Below are 19,338 nucleotides of genomic sequence, written 5' to 3' on the forward strand. Positions count from 1 at the left end.
CTCCGGCCGTCATCGATCTTGGGATGCTGCTGGACTGGATGCTGAGCATCGGTCGGTTTTTCCGCCACGTGTCCGTCCAGCCGACGTTTAAACGTGGCTCCCGTCACTTCCTGTATGCTCCTCTTCGGTGGTTAGGCGTTGCATCCTTTGCTCGGTCCCAGGAGGCGGTGAGATGTCTGCGGTGATTACGGTGACGCTGCCGTGCACCTTCGGCACCGCGGCCTCTTCAGTGCACTGATTTTCACCGCGACCGCTCAATCGAGACGATGACTCACTGAAAGCAGCTTTCAGCACACAAACAGAGCCGAGCTCTTTGTGTCTGAGTGGGTTTCATTTATCCTGCTGCAGGCGGGATGTTCTCCTGCTGTTCTGACTAAAACCGACGGGTTTAATGTGTTACGGTTCTCTGCTGGGCACATGCACACCTCTGCCAAAGCTGAGACGTCCCTCCTGAAGGACGCGGCCATCATGACGTCACCTGCTGGGTCGTGGCGTCTGAAGCTGCGTGTTTTCGTCATGACCGTCGTGGTCCATCCACTCATATGGATGGACCGCTCATCCGTCCATCAATCCAATCCTCCACCCATAGATCCATCTATCATCCACCCATCCGTTGGGATTGATGAGGACAGTTGAATCTGCCGTGTCCAGAGTGGAGCGGTTGTAGCTACTAAATGAAAGGATTTGTTTTTAAATGATTCTATTTTTTTCCTTTGTGTCAGAAATGGATTACAGCATGTTTACATCATTAAAACCCAAATCTAGACAAACTGGTGACTCCAGCAATCAACTTCTGAGCAAATATCTGGTTAGTAGATGTGGAATATTTTGTATATTTCACAACGATGAGGAAGTAAGACTAAAATCAAAGCTTCTGGTGTTACAACAGACACGCTCTTTCTTTGTCCTCGCCCACAGTGAGCCACTTCCTGTTCACGCTAGAGGAGACAACCAGGGAAAATACAGCTGCTCCATCACTCGTAGATAAACTGGCACGTGTTTAAAAGTTCAGCACATTTCGATGTTTCTGTTAATGAACAGTAACGTTAAAAACCAAACTGAGGTGGTGGTGTAACCACTCGGTTCACCAACACATGCTCATAAAGTAAAATGTCAGCACGAGCTGCAGAGTGAAGATCCCTGTAGTGGTGGTGGTGATGGTGATGATGAAGGGAGTAGATGATGACCAGTAGTTTCAGGCTCGTTTCTTAAATTTATGGAATCAGAATTTTATCAAATCAGCATCATTAGAACAGACATCAGTTTCTGTGGAAACCACAGACATGACAGTGAGGGGGAGGAGGTGGGGGCAGGATGAAAACGTGAAATCTGTGGAGGTGGGGGAGGTGGTAATGGAGAGTTGATGGAGGAGGAGCTGGCAGGATGGGGCAGCAGGAGGAGATGGGTAAAGGGATGGGGGGAGGGAGGCAGCAATAGGGGGAGATACATGGGGGGCTTGAAGGTCCGGCTCTGCAGCACCGCGGCCTCTAAAACAAAGAGAACAAAGAACGAGGCGCACCGCCCTCCTCCGCCCCTCCGTGTGAGGCGAGAGACGTCCACCTTAATTGATTTTCTTAATGAAATTCATGTCGGCCGCTCCGCCAGGAGAGAGGCGCAGTTTGTGTACCAAACATGATGTGCACTGACAGGAACAAGCCGTGTCTCCTTTCAAAATAAAATGTGCAGCAGCTCTTTTTGTGTTTGACAGATTTAACATCGTTAATAATCATCACAGTAGCTTTAGAACTGTTTCGACTCCACATCCACACATTTTGCTTCCAGAAGTTTGGACGAGGGCGTGCCCAGTAACATCCAATCAAAATCCTAGAATCTCACTGTGCACCAAACCCGAAGCTCCGCCTTCTTGCACGGTCCAGAGCTCAGCAGCCGAGGTGAGGCGGAGCTCTTCACGACCCGATCCCGATCGAACTTCCATCCACCGAGGTCAACATCGTCATTTACTGGTGGAAAACTGACAAGAAGCCATTTGACTTCTGACCTCTCCTTCGAGGTTAAGGATAACGGTTTCTTACTGCAATTGTTTGAGAGCATCCAGGGATGATACTGTTTAATTATGTAATCTGATTACATGCAAAGCAATTATTTTATTTGGAGAACAAACTTTTTTTCCTTGATGTTACGAAATGACTGAAATGAATTCAGTACGAGAGACGTTTTCATCCACATGAATAATAAAAAGATGAAGGATGTTTGGTGATTGGCTCTCAGGTAGGTGTGGTTTCTTAAAGTGACCCTGGTCCCCTCGGGTCATGAGCCGGGTCAGCGGCTCACAGTAATTCTCCATCACTTCCTGTCTGTGTTTCCAGCGTCAGACAGGACACGATCCGCCGCTTCATCACAAACGCTCCTGTTCTCTGTCTTCCTCATAGTGAAGCTCCATGAAAGACGGTTCAGGGAACTTTGACGGCTGCCCCCTCGCGATGTTGGCGCAGCCAGACGGACGGCTTATCGTCCTGACTTTGTGTTACATAAGCTGCCCACTACCTGAATTAATAAGCTCAAGTCCTCCATCTGAAGACATGCTTCTTTTAATTAAGTGTGTTTGAGCCGCCTGTGTCAGGCCTCGGGGCAGGCGTGGATCCTTAACAGGAGCACGGCGCCGCAAATGTGTGGGGAACATTTGAATGATTCAGTTTTCATTAAAAACAGATGTGCACTTGTTATCCAGATGTTCTTGTCACGTGTCTGTTGCAGTGGAGTGTGTTCGTGTTAACACGGACGGTGTGAGTCCCTCAACACTCAGATTATCCGTTTTTTCAGCTCGTGGATCTCTGTGATGTCACATAGACCTGATCAGGTCGGCTTGTGCCTGTGAATGTAGCTCGTAGTAACAAACTGCTTTGATTGGTTAATAAAAGCAGATTTACCGAGTCAGGGACAGAAGCCACGCCCACCTGCTGTTCAAACCTTCTGTTTACAGCCAATCAGTGAAAAGTGTGACTGATTAACAGCAGAGTAATCATAGGCACAGCGTCACCACATGTTTAATCCTTTGTTTACTCCTGTATCACGGGTCAGGTAACCTTCACTCCCATTGGTAGTTCAGGTGGCCACACCCACTGTGCACCCTGCTCTCTGGTCGCTCCGGTTTCTTTGTTTTGTGGTTGGCTGTCAGTGAGCCTGTGTCGGATGAACACCGTCTGTGATGCAGGAAGCTCCTTCTGTTTCCTTAACCGTGAAACGTGCTGTATGAAGTGAGCCGGACACGTTTGGCGGCGGCTGCTGCTCAGGAACCGTGTGACTGATGAGACACGCGTGTGCCTCAGGGCCTCCACAGACCTTATCAGTTTGTCAGAGTACACACTGAGACATTAATCTCTAATTTAGGATAATCAGGTGTTTGTCTAAGCTCAGTTTACAGTCTCAGGTTAATGTCAGTTAATGAAACGAGCCTTTATGAAATCACCAGGTTTATTATTCGATTGTTGAACTGTAGTATAAACATTCCCACGGCGGCCGATTTACGATGCGCCCTGCTGTTCCCCGTACGCTCGGCCGTTGGGTGTGAGTGGGTGATGGATGCTGGCAGCCGGCTTCAGCAGCTCCGCCTGTCAAGAGGTTCCTGCCGCAGGTGACATCCAGGTGAAAGACCGTCAGGTCTAACGTGGAGGGTCAGGTTACGAGTACGTCTTCTCTACGTGTCCTCGGCAAGTGAGCGGCGAGGCGTTTGATGAGGTCATCATGGCCACAGCACAGTCATTATCCGGTGGAGCTGGAGCTACAACACTTCTGTTTAAACACCTTTAATGCACATAGTGGTGTTTTTGGAACAGCTTGGTGCTCTCCTGGTGCAGCAGCACCCTAACCCTGACCCCAGACCAGCCGTCGTCTTTAACCTTAACTGTCCAATCAGATCGTCACATCCAAACCTTGCAGTTTTTCCACCTACAATCATCATAAACTACAATTACTTATTTATATGTAATATAAATGTAACTTACATCGTCGTTCCGCGCTCTCTTTCTGCTGTTTGTTGCTGACTGGCTAATGATCATTTGGTACATGAAACCTGAGCACAGCCAGAGAGTGTGGCAGTAACAAACATCTGTGCTGATTCTCGTTAGGTTTCTAAATAAAACCTGCATCCGTCTTCGTGTCTGTCTGAAAGGGCCAAATGTTTGGGAAGACAGAGATTCCTGAAAGCAGGGATGTGCTGGGAACAGAGGAGATGAGCTCCGACAGGACGAGGCCTTTTCTTCCGTTTGTCCGGTGGCTAACTCGATTAGCTTAGCAAAGGCTTCGGAGCAGATCCGGCTGCTCTGCTCTGGAAACACACACACGAAAACCAGCCATCTGAGCACTTCTACACACACACAGTAATGTGTGGCTGGTGCAGCTCTGGTTTCTAATTTTACTCCCACAGTGAAGCAGGCTGCTGTCAGTGATGGTTTCCAGAGTTCAGGGAGGAAGTGGACAAAAGAGACTCAGGACCCTGAAGGGAAACACAGAGATCCAGTTTATAACACGGGCTCCATCACGTCACCTGCTGGAACATCGTGGCGGTCAAGTGAGATTTTGTAGTTTTTCTTCTGGAAGTTGTAGTTCAGACACCTGCAGTCCCGTTACCGAGGAGTGTGAGGAATGTTTGCTTCCTCTGAGGTGGAGGAATGGGAATAGTGAGATCATTTGTTGGTCTGTAATGCTGGAACAAACAGAGACGTCAATAATAAAGTCAATTCAAGTAGTCACAAATACCACAGAAGAAGAAGAACAGGAAGAGACGCTGTTACAGGGCCTTCTCCATACTCAGGCTAACGTTGGTCTAACCGTCAAACCTGAAACCATCAGCACGAACACAAAGTGCAGCAGGTGACCTGAACAGGTGACAGGTCAGCTGTCAACAAAGTCTCAGCAGTTTCCTGCTTTTTCCACGAACAGCAGAACATCCTGATGGTTGCTGTGGCAGCGCTAACGATGAAGAAGAAGGCCTCTCAGCTTCAGGATATGGGAAGAGTGAAGAATGTGTTTCAAATGGGTCTTAGATGCTGGTTTGGTGTAAAATCGAGGCTGACTGGCTGACCTGCTGCGCTCTGCAGAGGTCGTGTCGTGCGCTGCCGTCACTGTTCCCTTCGTGCAGACACAAAGACGTGGTTAGCATTGTTGGGACGAGCACACGGACAGAAACAGATGAGAAGCAGCGCGGTTGCTGGGCGACAGCTGGACGCTCGGCTTGGTTTACAGGAGGAAATATTTCAGGATGCAGTAATTTATTTTCCACTAACTGATCTCTGCAGGGACAAGGAAGGGCTGTGGGTCGAGAAACCCGGAGCCTCAGAAAGAACGATTTACACCACATCTTCCTCATTTGCTCCTCCTCACCACCCACTGCTCCCTCTTCTTTCAAACCTTCACATGCTCCTCTCACCCTCCTCATCCTCACATCCTTCACAGCTTCAGCTGCTCTCGTCTCCGAAACGTCTCATTTTAATCTCCTCTGTCCAATTTTTCTCCAAAGCTCACCTCCTTCCTCTCCACTTTCTCCTCCTCTTCGTCTTCCGTTACTCGGAGTTAATCTCTCGTTTCCTGCCATCTGTAACGACCCACGGAGGTGTTTCTGATGGGACGTGTTGGTCAGTTTTTAGTTTGCATCCTTACTTTAAACCACAGGTGTGCTTGACTGCTGTGGAGCAATCATGCTTCCTCCTCCTCTTCCTCAGTTTCTCTAAGCCGCCTCCGTTGTTCTTTGGTGGAAGTTAAGGTTCTCGCTGCTTCTCTCACTCTTCTCCTTTCCTGTTAAAAATAGACAATAGAGGAAGGAGGCTGTTAATTATTCATCTGAGGTGCACTATACTGTTTTTACACCTCTCATAATCTTCAGTCCTCCTCGTCATCATCGCCATGTTGAGTCTGGGCTCAGTTTGGTTTTTCTGAACATTTTTTGTTCAACGTCTCTCGTAGTGATGGAGAATCATTGGATTACTTTATTCTGTGTGGGATGGTTTGTAGCTCATCCATGTTGGTCATTAACCAGCTAGCCCTAAAACAGAGAGTTAAGGGTCGGATCTGATCCTGAAAACCATCAATTCTCTATAATTTGAAGGTCTTAATGAGACTGACGCAGTTATTCTTGCGGGTCAAACAGCTAAAGTTAGCTACTTGTGTTAGCTTACCTGCTGTAGCGTTAATGAGCAGGCTAAGGCTAGCATATGAAATGAAGTGATATGATGTGGTGGAAAAAAGTCTTTGACCAAATTTGACTTTAGTGTCTTTTTATCTGTGTAAGAAAACAGTGCTACAGTGCTTGCTGCTATTAGCTAAAATTAGCTTATAACAGTGAATGGAGTGGCCCTCCGTGAGTCAGGTCTCCAGTGGCTAATTTTAGCTAGCTTCTATGCTAATGTAGACAAATTGCTACCTGCCTAACTTGGCAGCTAGCTGGCTAACTGTACTGTGCTCTCTGTCTCAACCCTGTGTAAAGCCTCTTTAGCTGTTAGCTTGTGTGGAGTGTTGGACTGTGTGTGAGTCGGTGTTTTGCTGGGAGCCAGTGGGTGGTGACGTTAGCATTGAGGCACTCGGATCATAAACGTCTGATCTGTTTAATGTTAACATAGTAAATATGACAGATTTGTTAAAAAGCAGACAGAAGGAAAGGCAGATGTCGGTCTGAGCATGGACACAGAGGTTAAAGTGTGTTATTGAGTTTGTGCGATGGCTCCAAACCCTGTTTCAGTGTATCTATCAGGCAGGAGCGCTCGAGTTCATTTGTATGGAAATGAGGACGTCTCATTACTGAGAACATTAATAAACAGCACACACACAAGGAGAAGAAGCAGTTCGAGTTAGATACAAACTTGTACTGTTAATAGTGATTTCCAGTGTGAGCAACAACAACAAAAACTACACAAATCCACGTTAGCGTTAGGCTGCTGACGTCATAGATGCAGGATCACGACCTTCAGCCAAAGGCAGGAGTTGTAGCCCTCACACAGGACACGGATTTTTACTTCCATGATTTTGTTGGATTTGCTGACGGGAGGAGAAATCTGGAGCGACCTTTAACCTTTCAAAGACGCCGCACTGTGATTGTTCCATCTTTAATTAAAATGCTCCAAAAAGCTTCAACAGCACAAACGCGGTCCACAGGTCCAGCTTAGCCTAGCAGCTACCTGTGTCACCACAGGGGGCCACGCCCCTTATCTTGTCAGCAGGTGAGTTATGTTAGCATTCTGCTCTCGTACAGGTGAAGGCAGGAAATGATCTATAGAAACAGTTTGTACTGTAAACATTGAACATGGGACTGACTCAGTGCTGCCTCTGCTGGCTGTCAGAGGAACTGTAGGTTTGGGTGCTTTTATACTGGCTTCATTCTTTTGCTGCTTGATGACACACAGAGAGTCAGAGACACAACTTCCTGTCTGTGCACATCGCCCAGATCCTGAGGAAAGCTGGACGTGTATAAAGGTCCTGTGGGAGGAGCTGAACTGTCAGTCACCTGAGAGCTCAGTGACATCAGCAGAGCGAGCCTTCTTGTATGTGTGTCAGTGGCGTGCAGGGACTTCCCCCTGTGTAGCTGGGCTGCTTCCAGTGAGCGTGTGCAGTCATGGCGTCTGCGGTGAGGATGCTAATCCAGCACGACGAGCCCGGGGAAACTCCTCCTCCGAGAGCTGTCGTTAACAGACAGATGTGGGTCGGTGCTGCCACACAGACTCATGCAGGAGCTGCAGCGGTCGCACAGACTGCATCTTTAAATGGAAACCCTGGATTCCCCTGCAGTGTTTCACCGTTTTATTTCATTATGCAGCCGCAGCACAAAGTGCATCAGCTTTATTTCCTCTAATGCTCTGATTTAGCTCCAAAAGCCCAGATACACGCTCCTGAGCGGCCGAGCTTGAAGGCCGACCCGGACGCTCTCAGAGGAAGCTCGTTTGTGCTCCTCGTATACGCGATCTCATCCTTTCAGCCCCACAGCTCGTGGTCATGGGTGAAGGGGGGGAGGAGGAGCTGAGGGTCTGCGCCAAGCCCAAGGATAAGATAAAGAAGGATTATTTTGATCTGTGACTGTTGTTTTTTGTGGGAAAAGTCGAGTGGAGACCAATTTTAAACAACATCACTTTAACCCTTTATGACAGGTCGGAGCGGGCGCGCTCTAAGTATTTTTAAATCCCGGCAGCTCTGCAACCACGTGAGCTAGCGCAATAATTTTTGCATATGAAACCGGAGGAGTTGTACTTACATCTGATGCCATCAGCTTGTCCTCGGTCACGGTTTCCTTCCACATGTAGCTTTGCAAAAACTGCATAAAAAGCACTTGCAGCAACAAAAACATAATATTCCAGAAACATGTTTGCTGATCTGATCAGCTGTTCGTAACACTTCCTACATTGGAACAGACGTCAGCGCGAACTATCGCACGTCCGCCGTTACCTGCCCGAAACCGGAAGTGACGTCATTTTCACGGGAAATTTAGTGTTTTCCTACAGAGATATGCTGGTGTTTTTAGAAGTTTATTCCGCTTTTTTGCAATTTACGGAGTTACTATGGACCTAATGCAGACATATTATTAACATCTGGGATGTAATGGTTGTATTGATGTATAGCAACTTGAAATGCTCTGAAAAACGGCACTACAGCCTGTAAAAATACAAAGATAAGCTCTGGCGGACTTTGGTAGGTCTTAAAGGCTTGATGTCCAAAGACACGGTCTGTGACCATTTTAAAAAATCAGAATAAGCAGGATTGTAATATTAATAATAGTTTAATGAGATCTGCTGTGTTTCCCAGCGTTCTCCGCCTGAGCCGAGGAGTATTTGAGTATTTGAGGTGGAGGAAAAACAGCTCAGAGAAACGTCGGCATGCCGCTGGTGCTGCTGGCGAGGCCTGCAGGTGCTGCTCGTGTTGTTTGATTTGGCGTCTCGCTCTCGCCTCCTGCTCGCTGTTTGCTCTGATGTTTGGGTTAAACCGCGGGAGCGGGCGTCATGGTGGATCCCACGGATGCCCACATCGACAAAGAGGCAAATAAAGAGATTAAAAACGGTTTCAAACGGCAGGTAAACACAGTTTGATTCATCCAGGTGACTTTAAACAGGCATGCAGAGTGCTGTGGGTTGTCAGCAGGGAGGCGGAGCAGCTCATTGGCGAGGTGTGTGTGCTTGTGGAGATCACAGACGTGACTCGTGACACACGTCCTGCTTGGGGGCTGTTTCTTGTTTTTCTCTAATAAATCTTTAGATTGGTTTGTGTCACTAACGATGCATCGTCGGCTGAGAGGGAACGTGTGTGATCCTCGTCTATTTCCATCTTTCATCCGTTACAGAAGACGCCAAGAATATTTGTTGATGTGGAGATGGACCGAAACCTGCCTGCTTGTTCCTGGATCTCAGATTCAGTTTCTCTGATGATGTGTCAATTTAAAGTAAAAGGGAAACACAAAGTGACGCGTGTCATTTACTCAGAGCTCGTTCGTCATGAAGCTTGAACCAATCGTCTGCTTTAAGTTTGCAGACAAACTTTATGGAACAGTTCTTCTTAAAGCAACACTTTAACTTAAACTCCTCCTGATCTCCCGTCATGGATCACCTGCCTCAGGGCTGGATGCTCGCATAAACTCGCTTTGTGAGGGGCAGCCAATGGGGAGAAAGTTTTCTTGGAGGAGGAGGAGCTAAATCAGCTTGTTTCAGACAGAGGATGAAGTGAGCAGCTGCAGGGGGGCTCAGTGTGAGTTAAAGAAGGATTATTTCAAACTGTGACTCATGCAAAGCTGCTTTGGGAGAGAGCCAGAACACACGGGTAGAATTAGGGCTGGGCGATATATCGAGTTTTTAAAAAATATCAATATAATTTTATACGAGATATAAGATGTGACAATATCCTTTATATCGATATAGTCTATGTTACGTTATAATTAGAGTTGTGGAACCACAAGTTTGCCTCTCTTTCGTCCACTTTTGTCTCTACGCAACGTTACTCGGCCTCGCCTCTCCTTCACCGAACACAACTCCCCCTCCTCCCCCATCGCTTCACCTGCAGGCAGCGACAAGATGGACACGGCAAATCTCCGTTAACGAGTTACTGCGCATCGGCCCGTGCGTGGGGCTGGACGGCATCAACGTGTTAACGAGCTAACCGCGCTAACGAGCTAATCACGCTAACGAGCCAACCACACTAACGCCATGCAGCCCAGACCCAGACCATGAACCGATTTTAGGTGGTACACGGCGCTCAGCAATCTGTCAAAAAATGTTTTAGTACGACTTTGGTAAGCGATGGAGCTGCACCGCTTGATGGATTGTCGGAGCATTACAGCTACCGAGGAGCCTCGCGGAGTGATACATACTGTGCTTCGACGTAATATTACAGTACTGTGTGTGTATAAGGGCCATAAATGGCACCTGTAAGAGACACGTTAGATTAGGATTAGAAGAGGATTTCAAACTCCAGGCTGTCGGTCGCGCAGTAGAAGTTGTGAACAGAGCTGCTGTGAAATCTTTGTTATTATGCTCAGCGTCTGTTAGTTTACATTTTGACTGCACAGTTGTGAGCTCTTTGTTATGCACAAAAACAACATTGTTTTCTTTTATTTATGGAGCATTATTATTTAATAAATGCTCATAATTTATTTTTGAGTAATTTTTTTATGTGCATCTGTATGTTAATAAAAGTGCCTGTGTGACATCTGGGACGCAGCTTTGACTAAGAACTCTCTGTTTGTTCTTTATGGCTTAAAAAAATATCGAGATGTATATCGTATATATCGCCATCCAGCTAAAGAATATCGAGATATGAATTTGGGGTCATATCGCCGAGTCCTAGGTAGAAGTTTAGTTTTTGCTTCTTTCGATTTTGGTCGTTCCCACAGTTGGATTACTTCAGATTTTATTATTCCAGATGTTTATTTTTTGTAGCTTCAGTGTGTTTTTCTCGTCAGGCTGATGCACCGATGCATCGGCGCCACTGATGCTGCTGATTTCCTGTGTATTCTTAAATATTCCCGTCTCTGTAAATGTCAGCAGTACTTTACACCAAAGCCTCGTTTGCAGCGGGGCACGCATCACTACATGTAGCTGTGCTTGGTTTGCGAACGCGATTGGCTGAGGCTGGATGTGTGACCGTGCTGTGTCTGTGTTTCTCAGGATGACAGTTCAGTGAGCAGCGAGGAGGCCGAGATGAGCGAGCCCACGTGGCTAGCAGCCGATCTGGGAGCAGCGTCAGACCTGAGCCCATCGAGCCACGGAGAGAGGATGCGCCACAGTCCGCAGAACGCCCACAGCAAAGAGGACGACGGTAAGAGCGGCGTCACGCCCGCCGGGCGCTGCGTTTGTGGAGATGATGTGTAGGTTTCCTTTGAAGGCGTGCGGATTATCTGAAACATGCATGTGTGGACAGAGCAGATGGTGATCAGAGAGAAAAGCTCCTGTTGTGTTCACTGCTGTTAATCCCTGCAGCGGGTTCAGGAGGTCACACCAGATAATGTGCTGCGCTGAAACATCTCGCTAAAGCTTCTCCTGCGTCACCTCGTGTGATGGCGGCGCGCCGGCGCCGTCTGCTGCTGAATAAAGTGATAGGAAACAGGAAGCCTTCCACAGGTGGGCCGTCCTAACGAGGTAACAGGATGTTTTAGAGGCTTGCTATGATTGGTGTGTTTGAAGCCAGTGCAGCAGTCACATGATCCTCTCACACCTGTGCAGTTGTTGTGACATCACTTTGAGCTACGCCCACCTGAAAGACCAAATAACGCCTTCTTCCACCTGAAGATGATTGTGTAGTTTTGAGAGCTGCTGAAGACGAGGACGTGTAGAAACTTCAGGTGGAAGTCGGCAACATTCAGCTTTTTGTTCCGGCCATGCTAAGCTAACACGCTCGCGTCCTCAGACTTCAGCAGAGACCTTAAACCAAACTGGAACTTTATTCATTAGAAACAACGTGGAAGCTTCATCCTCAGTGTGACGGAGCAGCCTGGTGTCTCGCAGGTACTCTGGGAGTGATGTGGCTGAAACATCCTCGAAGAGTTTGTCTGTGTCGCACCTTCACCTGTCCTCCTCTTTCACGTTACTCCTTTAATAGGTCCTCCTGCTGTGAGGAGCGCTCACTTTGAAGACACTCGTCTCCTAATGCTGCAAGAATACAGCAATTACCTGCAAGCCTGTGTGTGTGTGTGTGTGTGTGTGTGTGTGCGCCGCTCATCAATACACAGCACTGAACCCTGAGTCTGATGTGAGGAGGGTGGCTGATCTTCATCAGTCTGGCCTCTTTGCTGCAGGAGGAGGAAACATGTTTGTGATTAAACACTTAATCGTGGCTTTTTCCAAACAGTAACCATCACAATAAACGTAACTTTGTGTAAACTGAGATGTTTGCGCTCTAACACACTTTGATCTTTAGTGGACCGATTTCTGCTTTACTGTGCATCTATTTCTGTATCTATTTACCCCGTCCATGATTATTGGGTGTGGCGTGGATTGGAGGTCATTATTTTACCGTCTAAATTTATTCTCTTCTTCACTTTAAAGACGGGGCCAGAATGGATTCTTTGCCAGGCCGATAATGGTCCCCGGGCCTTATATTTGACACCTCTGCTCTGTGGTATATACAACAGTAGTATATTGTCCCTGTGGGCTCCCTCATTATCATGCAGTGTGTATTTGATCAGACAGGAAGTCAGGGGCCTGGACAGGAAGTCGGTGTCTGCTGTCCTTATTAGAAAGGTTAACGAGGTGCTGTAACGTGCAGGGACGATGATGATCATTTTTCATGCTGTTTCTTGGAGACGCCGCCGCGCTGAGTTCTGCTCAGGTTAGCTGTTAGCTGTTAGCATATTGTTTGATGCGTGATGTCATAATAAAATAAAATCCACCAACCAATGAGGCGCGCAGGTGGAAGCATCATCAGCGCTACAGTCCCTGTTTCGCCTGTGTCTGTGGTGCTGGTGCTGGGACTGTTTGGAGAGCATTGCATTGTGGGAGAGAGCCAGCTGGAGGCGGCGAGCTGTGAGCCTTCAGTGGGTGGCGGAGTGTACAGGGCCTTGTTATTCAAAGGTCAGTGTGCTGCCTGCACCTCGCATAGACGCCAGAGCAGCGGCGTAGGCGTCCAAATGCCACCGCACTCAGAGGAGCGGCGAGGGTGAAGTGGCTTCCTGCTAGAGTCCGATCCAAGAGGGAAGCGGGCAGAAAGCCCCCCCGGCCTCTAACGCACAGCAGGAATCTCCAACACGCTCAGACGGGGGGGGGCTCCGATCGCCATCTTCTTTAAAAGATGAAGAAATCCTGATCGTCTTTCACGTCAGTGCGAGGCCCGTCTGTGTGCTGCCTGTCAAATTCAAATTCAAATTTTATTTGTCACGTACACAGTCATACACAGTACGATATGTAGTGAAATGCTTGGACAACTGCTCGTGACCTAAAGAGAACAAAAAAGGAAAAGGCTATGAATAAGATAGGAAATAAATATGAAAAATTAAAAAGGGTAAATTTAACTAGGAAGGAATAAAATATAAATTAAGGTTAAAAATGAAATAACTGTACAACACAAATTAGAATGAAGGGTAAATTTAACTGGGAAGAATAAGATAAAGATAAATATATAAATTAAAGTTGAAAATAAAATAACTGTACAACAAAATACACAATATAGAACTATATAAGAATGTATGAAGAAATCTAAATATAAATAAATATATACACAATAACAGCAGCTGTACAAGTATTAACCGGAAATGAAGAATATAGTGACCAGTGTTGTGCAAAACCAAAGTCCAGAAAGTCCAGTGTGTGTGTAAGAACTGTATGTGTGGGTCAGTACTGTGTGGTGGTGTGATTGAGAGACCGTATCGCCTGCGGGAAGAAGCTCCTCCTCAGTCTCTCTGTGTTGGTCTTCAGGGAGCGGAATCGCTTTCCTGACCTCAGCAGAGAGAACAGTCTGTTGTTGGGATGGCTGAGGTCCTTCACCATCTTCCTGGCCTTGGTCCAGCACCGCCTGCTGTAGATTGAGTGCAGGTCAGGGAGCTCGGAGCGGATGGTGCGCTCAGCTGACCGCACAACCCTCTGTAGAGCTCGTCTGTCCTGCATGGTGCTGTTCCCGAACCAGGTTAAGATGTTTCCCGCCAGGATGCTCTCTATGGTGCAGGAGTAAAAGTTCCTGAGCACCTTGGAGGGCAGTTGGAAGTCTCTCAAGCGTCTGAGGTGGTAGAGACGCTGTCGGGCCTTTCACCACGGTGTTGATGTGACAGGACCATGACAGGTCCTGCGTGATGTGAACTCCGAGGTATTTGAAGCTGTCCACTCTCTCCACTGGGCACTCGTTGATGACGGGGGTCTGGTAGTTCCTCTCCTGCTTAGTGCTGAAGTCCACTATCAGCTCCTTTGTCTTACTGACGTTTAGAAGGAGGTTGTTCCTCTGGCACCAGTTCTCCAGATTCCTAATCTCCTTCAGGTAGGCCGTCTCGTTGTTATCAGAGATCAGGCCCACCACGACGGTGTCGTCAGCAAACTTGATGATGGTGGTGGAGCTGGTAGTGGCCACACAGTCATATGTGTACAAAGAGTACAGCAGGGGGCTCAGAACACACCCCTGGGGGGCTCCAGTGCTGAGAGTGGTGGAGGCTGAGACATGTCCGCCCATCCTTACTGCCTGTGGTCTGCCAGTTAGGAAGTTGGAGATCCACTGACACATAGATGAGCTGAGTCCCAGATGCTCCAGCTTGGTGGTGAGTGTGGAGGGAATTATGGTGTTAAATGCAGAGCTGTAGTCTATGAAGAGCATTTTAACATAATTCCCCCTTCTAGTGTCCAAGTGAGTGAGTGATGTGTGGAGGAGATGAGAGATGGCATCGTCTGTGGAACGATTTGGACGGTAAGCGAACTGTAGTGGGTCCAGTGTGTCTGGTAGTGAAGAAATGATGAAGTCTCTGACCAGGCGTTCAAAGCACTTCATCACTACTGAGGTGAGGGCTACAGGGCGATAGTCATTGAGAGAAGCAGGGTGGGGTTTCTTCGGGACAGGAACAATGATGGACTCTTTGAAGCATGTGGGGATCACCGACTGAGATAAAGAGATGTTGAATATCTCAGTGAACACAGGAGCTAGCTGGTATGCGCAGTCTCTTAGGATACGACCTGGGATGCCGTCTGGTCCTGCTGCTTTCCTGGTGTTCACTCTCTTGAAGGCTCTCCTTACTTCATGCTCGGAGATGACGAGCACGTTTCCGGTGCTGGCAGTATCTTCCTGTCTGCAGCCGTTAGCGCCGCTAGCACTAGCATTGTTGGAGACCTTAGCTGCAGCCTCGAAGCGAGCATAGAAAGTGTTCAGCTCGTCTGCCAGAGTCACGGCCGCGTTCGTCATACCGGTTGTTGGTGCTTTATAGTCCGTTATTGTCCTTAGTCCCCGCCACAGGCTCCTAGAGTCACTCTGTTGGAGTTGTGACTCTAGTTTCCTCCCGTAGCGCTGCTTCGCCTCTTTCACCGCCCTCCGCACGTTATATGACGCGGCTTTGTACGGGTCCATGTCCCCCGTCATGAGTCCCGTGTTGTAGGCAGCGGTGCGGGATCTCAGAGCGTCGCGGATGGTTTTATCCACCCACGGCTTCTGGTTGGGAAACGTTGTGATAGTCTTTGTCTCCACGGTATCATCCGCTAGTTTCCCGATGAATCCCACAACCGCTTCCGTAAACACGTTGACGTCATCGTCGGAGCTGTTTCTGAACATGCCCCAGTCTGCGTCATCGAGTGCGTCCTGTAACGCGGCCACAGATTGATCCGTCCAGCGCGCGACCTTCCTCTGAACCGGAACTTCCTGTTTCAGCCTTTGTTTGTATTTTGGCATGAGGAAGATGGCGGCGTGATCAGATTTGCCAAACGGGGGGCGGGATTGTGCCTTGTAGCCGTCCTTGACCGTAGTGTAGCAGTGGTCCAGTGTCCTTTCACCCCTGGTGGGGCAGGTGATGTGTTGATAAAAGTTCGGCGCTGCGCGTTTGAGGTTGGCGCTATTAAAGTCCCCCGTCACAATAAGCGCAGCGTCCCGGTGTTGTGTCTGGTGCTGTGTGAGTGCCTCATGCAGCTCGCATAAGGCGGTGACCGTGTCCGCTTGTGGTGGAATATAAACGGCACTTACAATGACCGATGTAAATTCCCGAGGTAGATAAAAAGGACGACACATGATGGACAGTAGTTCCAGATTTGGTGTGCAGGAGCGTGTGAGAGGAACAACGTTCGCACTGTTGCACCAGTTGTTGTTCACCATTAAACACACGCCGCCTCCCCTTGACTTCCCCGAGTCCCGTGTCCTGTCCATGCGGTGAACCGAGAAGAACTCGGCCGGCTGGATGGCGTGGTCCGGCACCGCTGGGTTCAGCCATGTCTCGGTGAAGCAGAGGAGATTGCAGTCCCGAATGTCTCTCTGGAACTTTATCCTGGCCCTGAGGTCGTCAAGCTTGTTCTCCAGTGACTGGACGTTGGCGAGCAGGATGCTAGGCAGAGGTGTGCGGTGTGCACGAGCTCTCAGCCTGTTCCTGACGCCGGCTCGCTTCCCTCTAGGCCGCCGCCGCTTCCCTTTGTTCTCCCTCGAGATCTCACTCGGCCAGCTCGGATCCGGAGTTAAAAACTTCGAATTGTGAGTACATTGTAAACCAATAGAAACAAGAGTGTCACTGTCATACCTAATGTACCCAATGGTGGTGATTTTGCCGATTTAGAAACGCTGAAAACTAACTTAAAAAACAAAAACAAAGAAAAAGTGGTCGGAGCAGTCGTGACGGCAGCCGACCTCACCGGCGCCATCTTACTGTCAGTTTACCATCAGGAGAGCTGTGCAATTGTTATCGGGCCCCGCCCCCGGCGCCCTGCGGCGGTCTCCTGCTGCTTCTACACTCTCATGGAGCTGCTCTTTAAAGTGAAAGCGCCACTATTTTAAACTCGTGTTACTGCGAGCGGCGTCGGCGCTCAGCAGCGGCTCTTTGCTCTGACGGCGAGGAGATGGAGGAGCTGCAGCCAAACAGCTTGCGCTTGATCCAACTCGCCGTGTTAATATCAGGTGGGCGTTTCCTCAGCGGCGAGCCATCAGCTTGTTTCTGCACTGCAGACGGAGCGCCCGCCGTGTTCAGGAGCAGCCAGTAAATCACCTTTAAAAGCTTCTGAGCGCCACCTCGACTTCTTTTCTCCTCCGCTCGGCTTTACGGCTGAGGTGGAGAGCTTTCACGATTGGTCCAGACTGACGGTTGGACACCTGCCGCCGAGGCCGGCCGGGTTCAGGAAAAACGAGCGTCGACAGACGATTGCACGAAGCAGCCAGCGAGCACGTGCGGTATCTCAGCGGGAGGTTAGAGGCATCAGATTAACAAAGAGTCTGAAATAAGCTACTATGTACCATTTCTCACTACTTAGACTCAGCCATGGTTAGTGGGTGACTGAGTTTAAAGAAAGCAGCAGCACGAAGTCCTGATGAAACCAACATGAACGCAGGCGTGTAAAGAACGTGTCCTTCGTCGTGTGTTGTATGAATCAATCATGTTGGTGATTGCGGGCTCTGTCAGGACAGTCGTGCTCTGAGGTCCAGAGCGTGGGCTCCGTCCAGCTGTTTGTATCTGACAGTTGTGATATGAGAGCCGGTGGCGGAGCAGCTCTGCAGCAGCGTCAACCTCGACTCGGGCTGTCTGTGTAAATTTATTCAGCTGCTGCTGGAGGAGACGACCACGGCCTGAGCTCTCGGTCATCTGCGGCGCTCTCTGAGAGGCTGCTGCCCTCTCCACATCGCGCTGCCTCCGAGGGGAGTGCGTCCCCCTCATAAGTGGCCCCTCAACTGCCTCTCGTTTCTGGCTGCTAAGCGTCCTCTTCATCCCTCCCCCAAAGCCACATCCACACCAGATCCTCTGCTCTGCTGACCCGCCCCCTGGCTGGAGGACGAGGATGAAGAGGGCTCGTCAGGAGATGGAGTTGACATCACAGATCCTCTCCAAAGGGGACGAGCTGAGGGTGGAGAGGGGAATGGAGACGGGGCAGGAGGGATGATGAGAGTGACATCAGGAGGAGGAAGGGAGAGCATGAACCTGAGGAGCCAACATAGTGATCACATGACACACTGAGGTGGAAGCTGCTGCTGTTACAGATGTTCCAGTAAAGTTTCCCTTGTTTGTGAAGGTGCTGCACAGCTTCATGTTGTTCTTCAGCAACAAAGAGCAGCTGATCTTATTGATCCTCCTGAGAGTGGAACATGAAACATGAAGACACAGCTCAGAATGAACAAACTGCTTTCACTGCCACGACAGATCCATGGCTGAGTCGCTCTGTTTTACGATCATTATCAAACACTCCGACACTTCAGTGCCCAGTAAGGGGACGGCTTCTCCTTCCTGCCAGCTGTTGTACCTGTCAGACTGTGCAGCGTCCTGCACGAGCGAGACGAGCGCTCAAAGACATTTGTGTCTCTGACTGAGGAGAAAATCGAGTGGAAGCGACGTTTTCACGCTATCCTGTGTAACAAAGCGGATTAGAAAAGCAGTTATTTAGGCCTCAGTATGCAGATGCTCACTGACACGAGGACTGCTGGAGTTAAGGGGCCTCGATATCGTCTGTGCTGCACTTGCTCCTAATATTTCACCTCCTCTTCCTTTTGTCTGGCTGTGGTTATTTTAGTGGTTATGTTCCCTAGTTGGTGTCCTCGATGCTGAGAGCCTGCCTTTGCTGTGTCCAGGGAGGAGGATGGACAGGTAGGACAGTGGGACAGGTGAGCTGTGAGGAGGACGGGCAGGATGAAGAGTGACGAGGAGCAGAGTTCACCTCCGTGTGTGTGTGTGTGTGTGTGTGTGTACACATCCGTTCCCCTCTGCCTGGTCAGATGTGGCGCAGCGGGAAAGTAGGCCGGTGGAAACAAGTGACAGGATGACTTTGACCCCCCTCCTGCAATCAAGCTGGGGGAGGCAGTCTGAGGATGAGGGTGCAGGATGGATTGAAGGGTGGAGGTCAGGCATGAATTGGAGGCAGAGCAGAGGAAGGAGCATTAGATTAAATCCTGCGTACCTCCTCCCCTGGTGGAGCCGGCGCATCGAGACATTTCCTGTATAAACTGCAGGGCGATCGGAGCGCTGCAGGAGCCTCGATGGACAGATCAGATTTGCTCCATCTTTGATCTGTTTCCGATCATTCACTGGAGGAAACTTCAGAAGGCACTTTTGCCACAGCAGGAACCATCCTGGTATCAGCTGCAGACTCTGAGACTCCTGATAGAAGCCTGAGGTCTACCCAGAATGCACTCTGTGAAGTTTCCTTCAGTGAATGGTCAAACATCAGGGTGGTGGCGCTCTGCGTCACAGGCACGGAGCTGCTGCAGGTTATTCAGGCTGACGCTCGCAGGGCCAAAGCAGGGAGCAGGCTCCGGTCGGTAGCACAGCTCAGA

The 19,338-nt window shown here is 49.2% G+C and overlaps 1 protein-coding gene across 1 annotated transcript in view; it reads left to right on the top strand.

The window, feature by feature from the left end:
• The window catches only part of LOC146611476 (nucleolar protein 4-like), a 111,020-nt gene that overhangs the window by 50,298 nt on the left and 41,384 nt on the right, over positions 1–19,338 (top strand). The window contains exon 5 of the mRNA XM_085344196.1: positions 11,091–11,241. Within this exon, the coding sequence (XP_085200322.1) occupies positions 11,091–11,241 (151 nt within the window). The remainder of the gene's footprint in view (positions 1–11,090; positions 11,242–19,338) is intronic.

The sequence above is a fragment of the Diplotaxodon limnothrissa genome, linkage group LG20 (genome assembly GCF_057381915.1).
Source record: "Diplotaxodon limnothrissa isolate DT_005_m linkage group LG20, D_limnothrissa_male_GT1.1, whole genome shotgun sequence".
NCBI lineage: Eukaryota > Metazoa > Chordata > Actinopteri > Cichliformes > Cichlidae > Diplotaxodon > Diplotaxodon limnothrissa.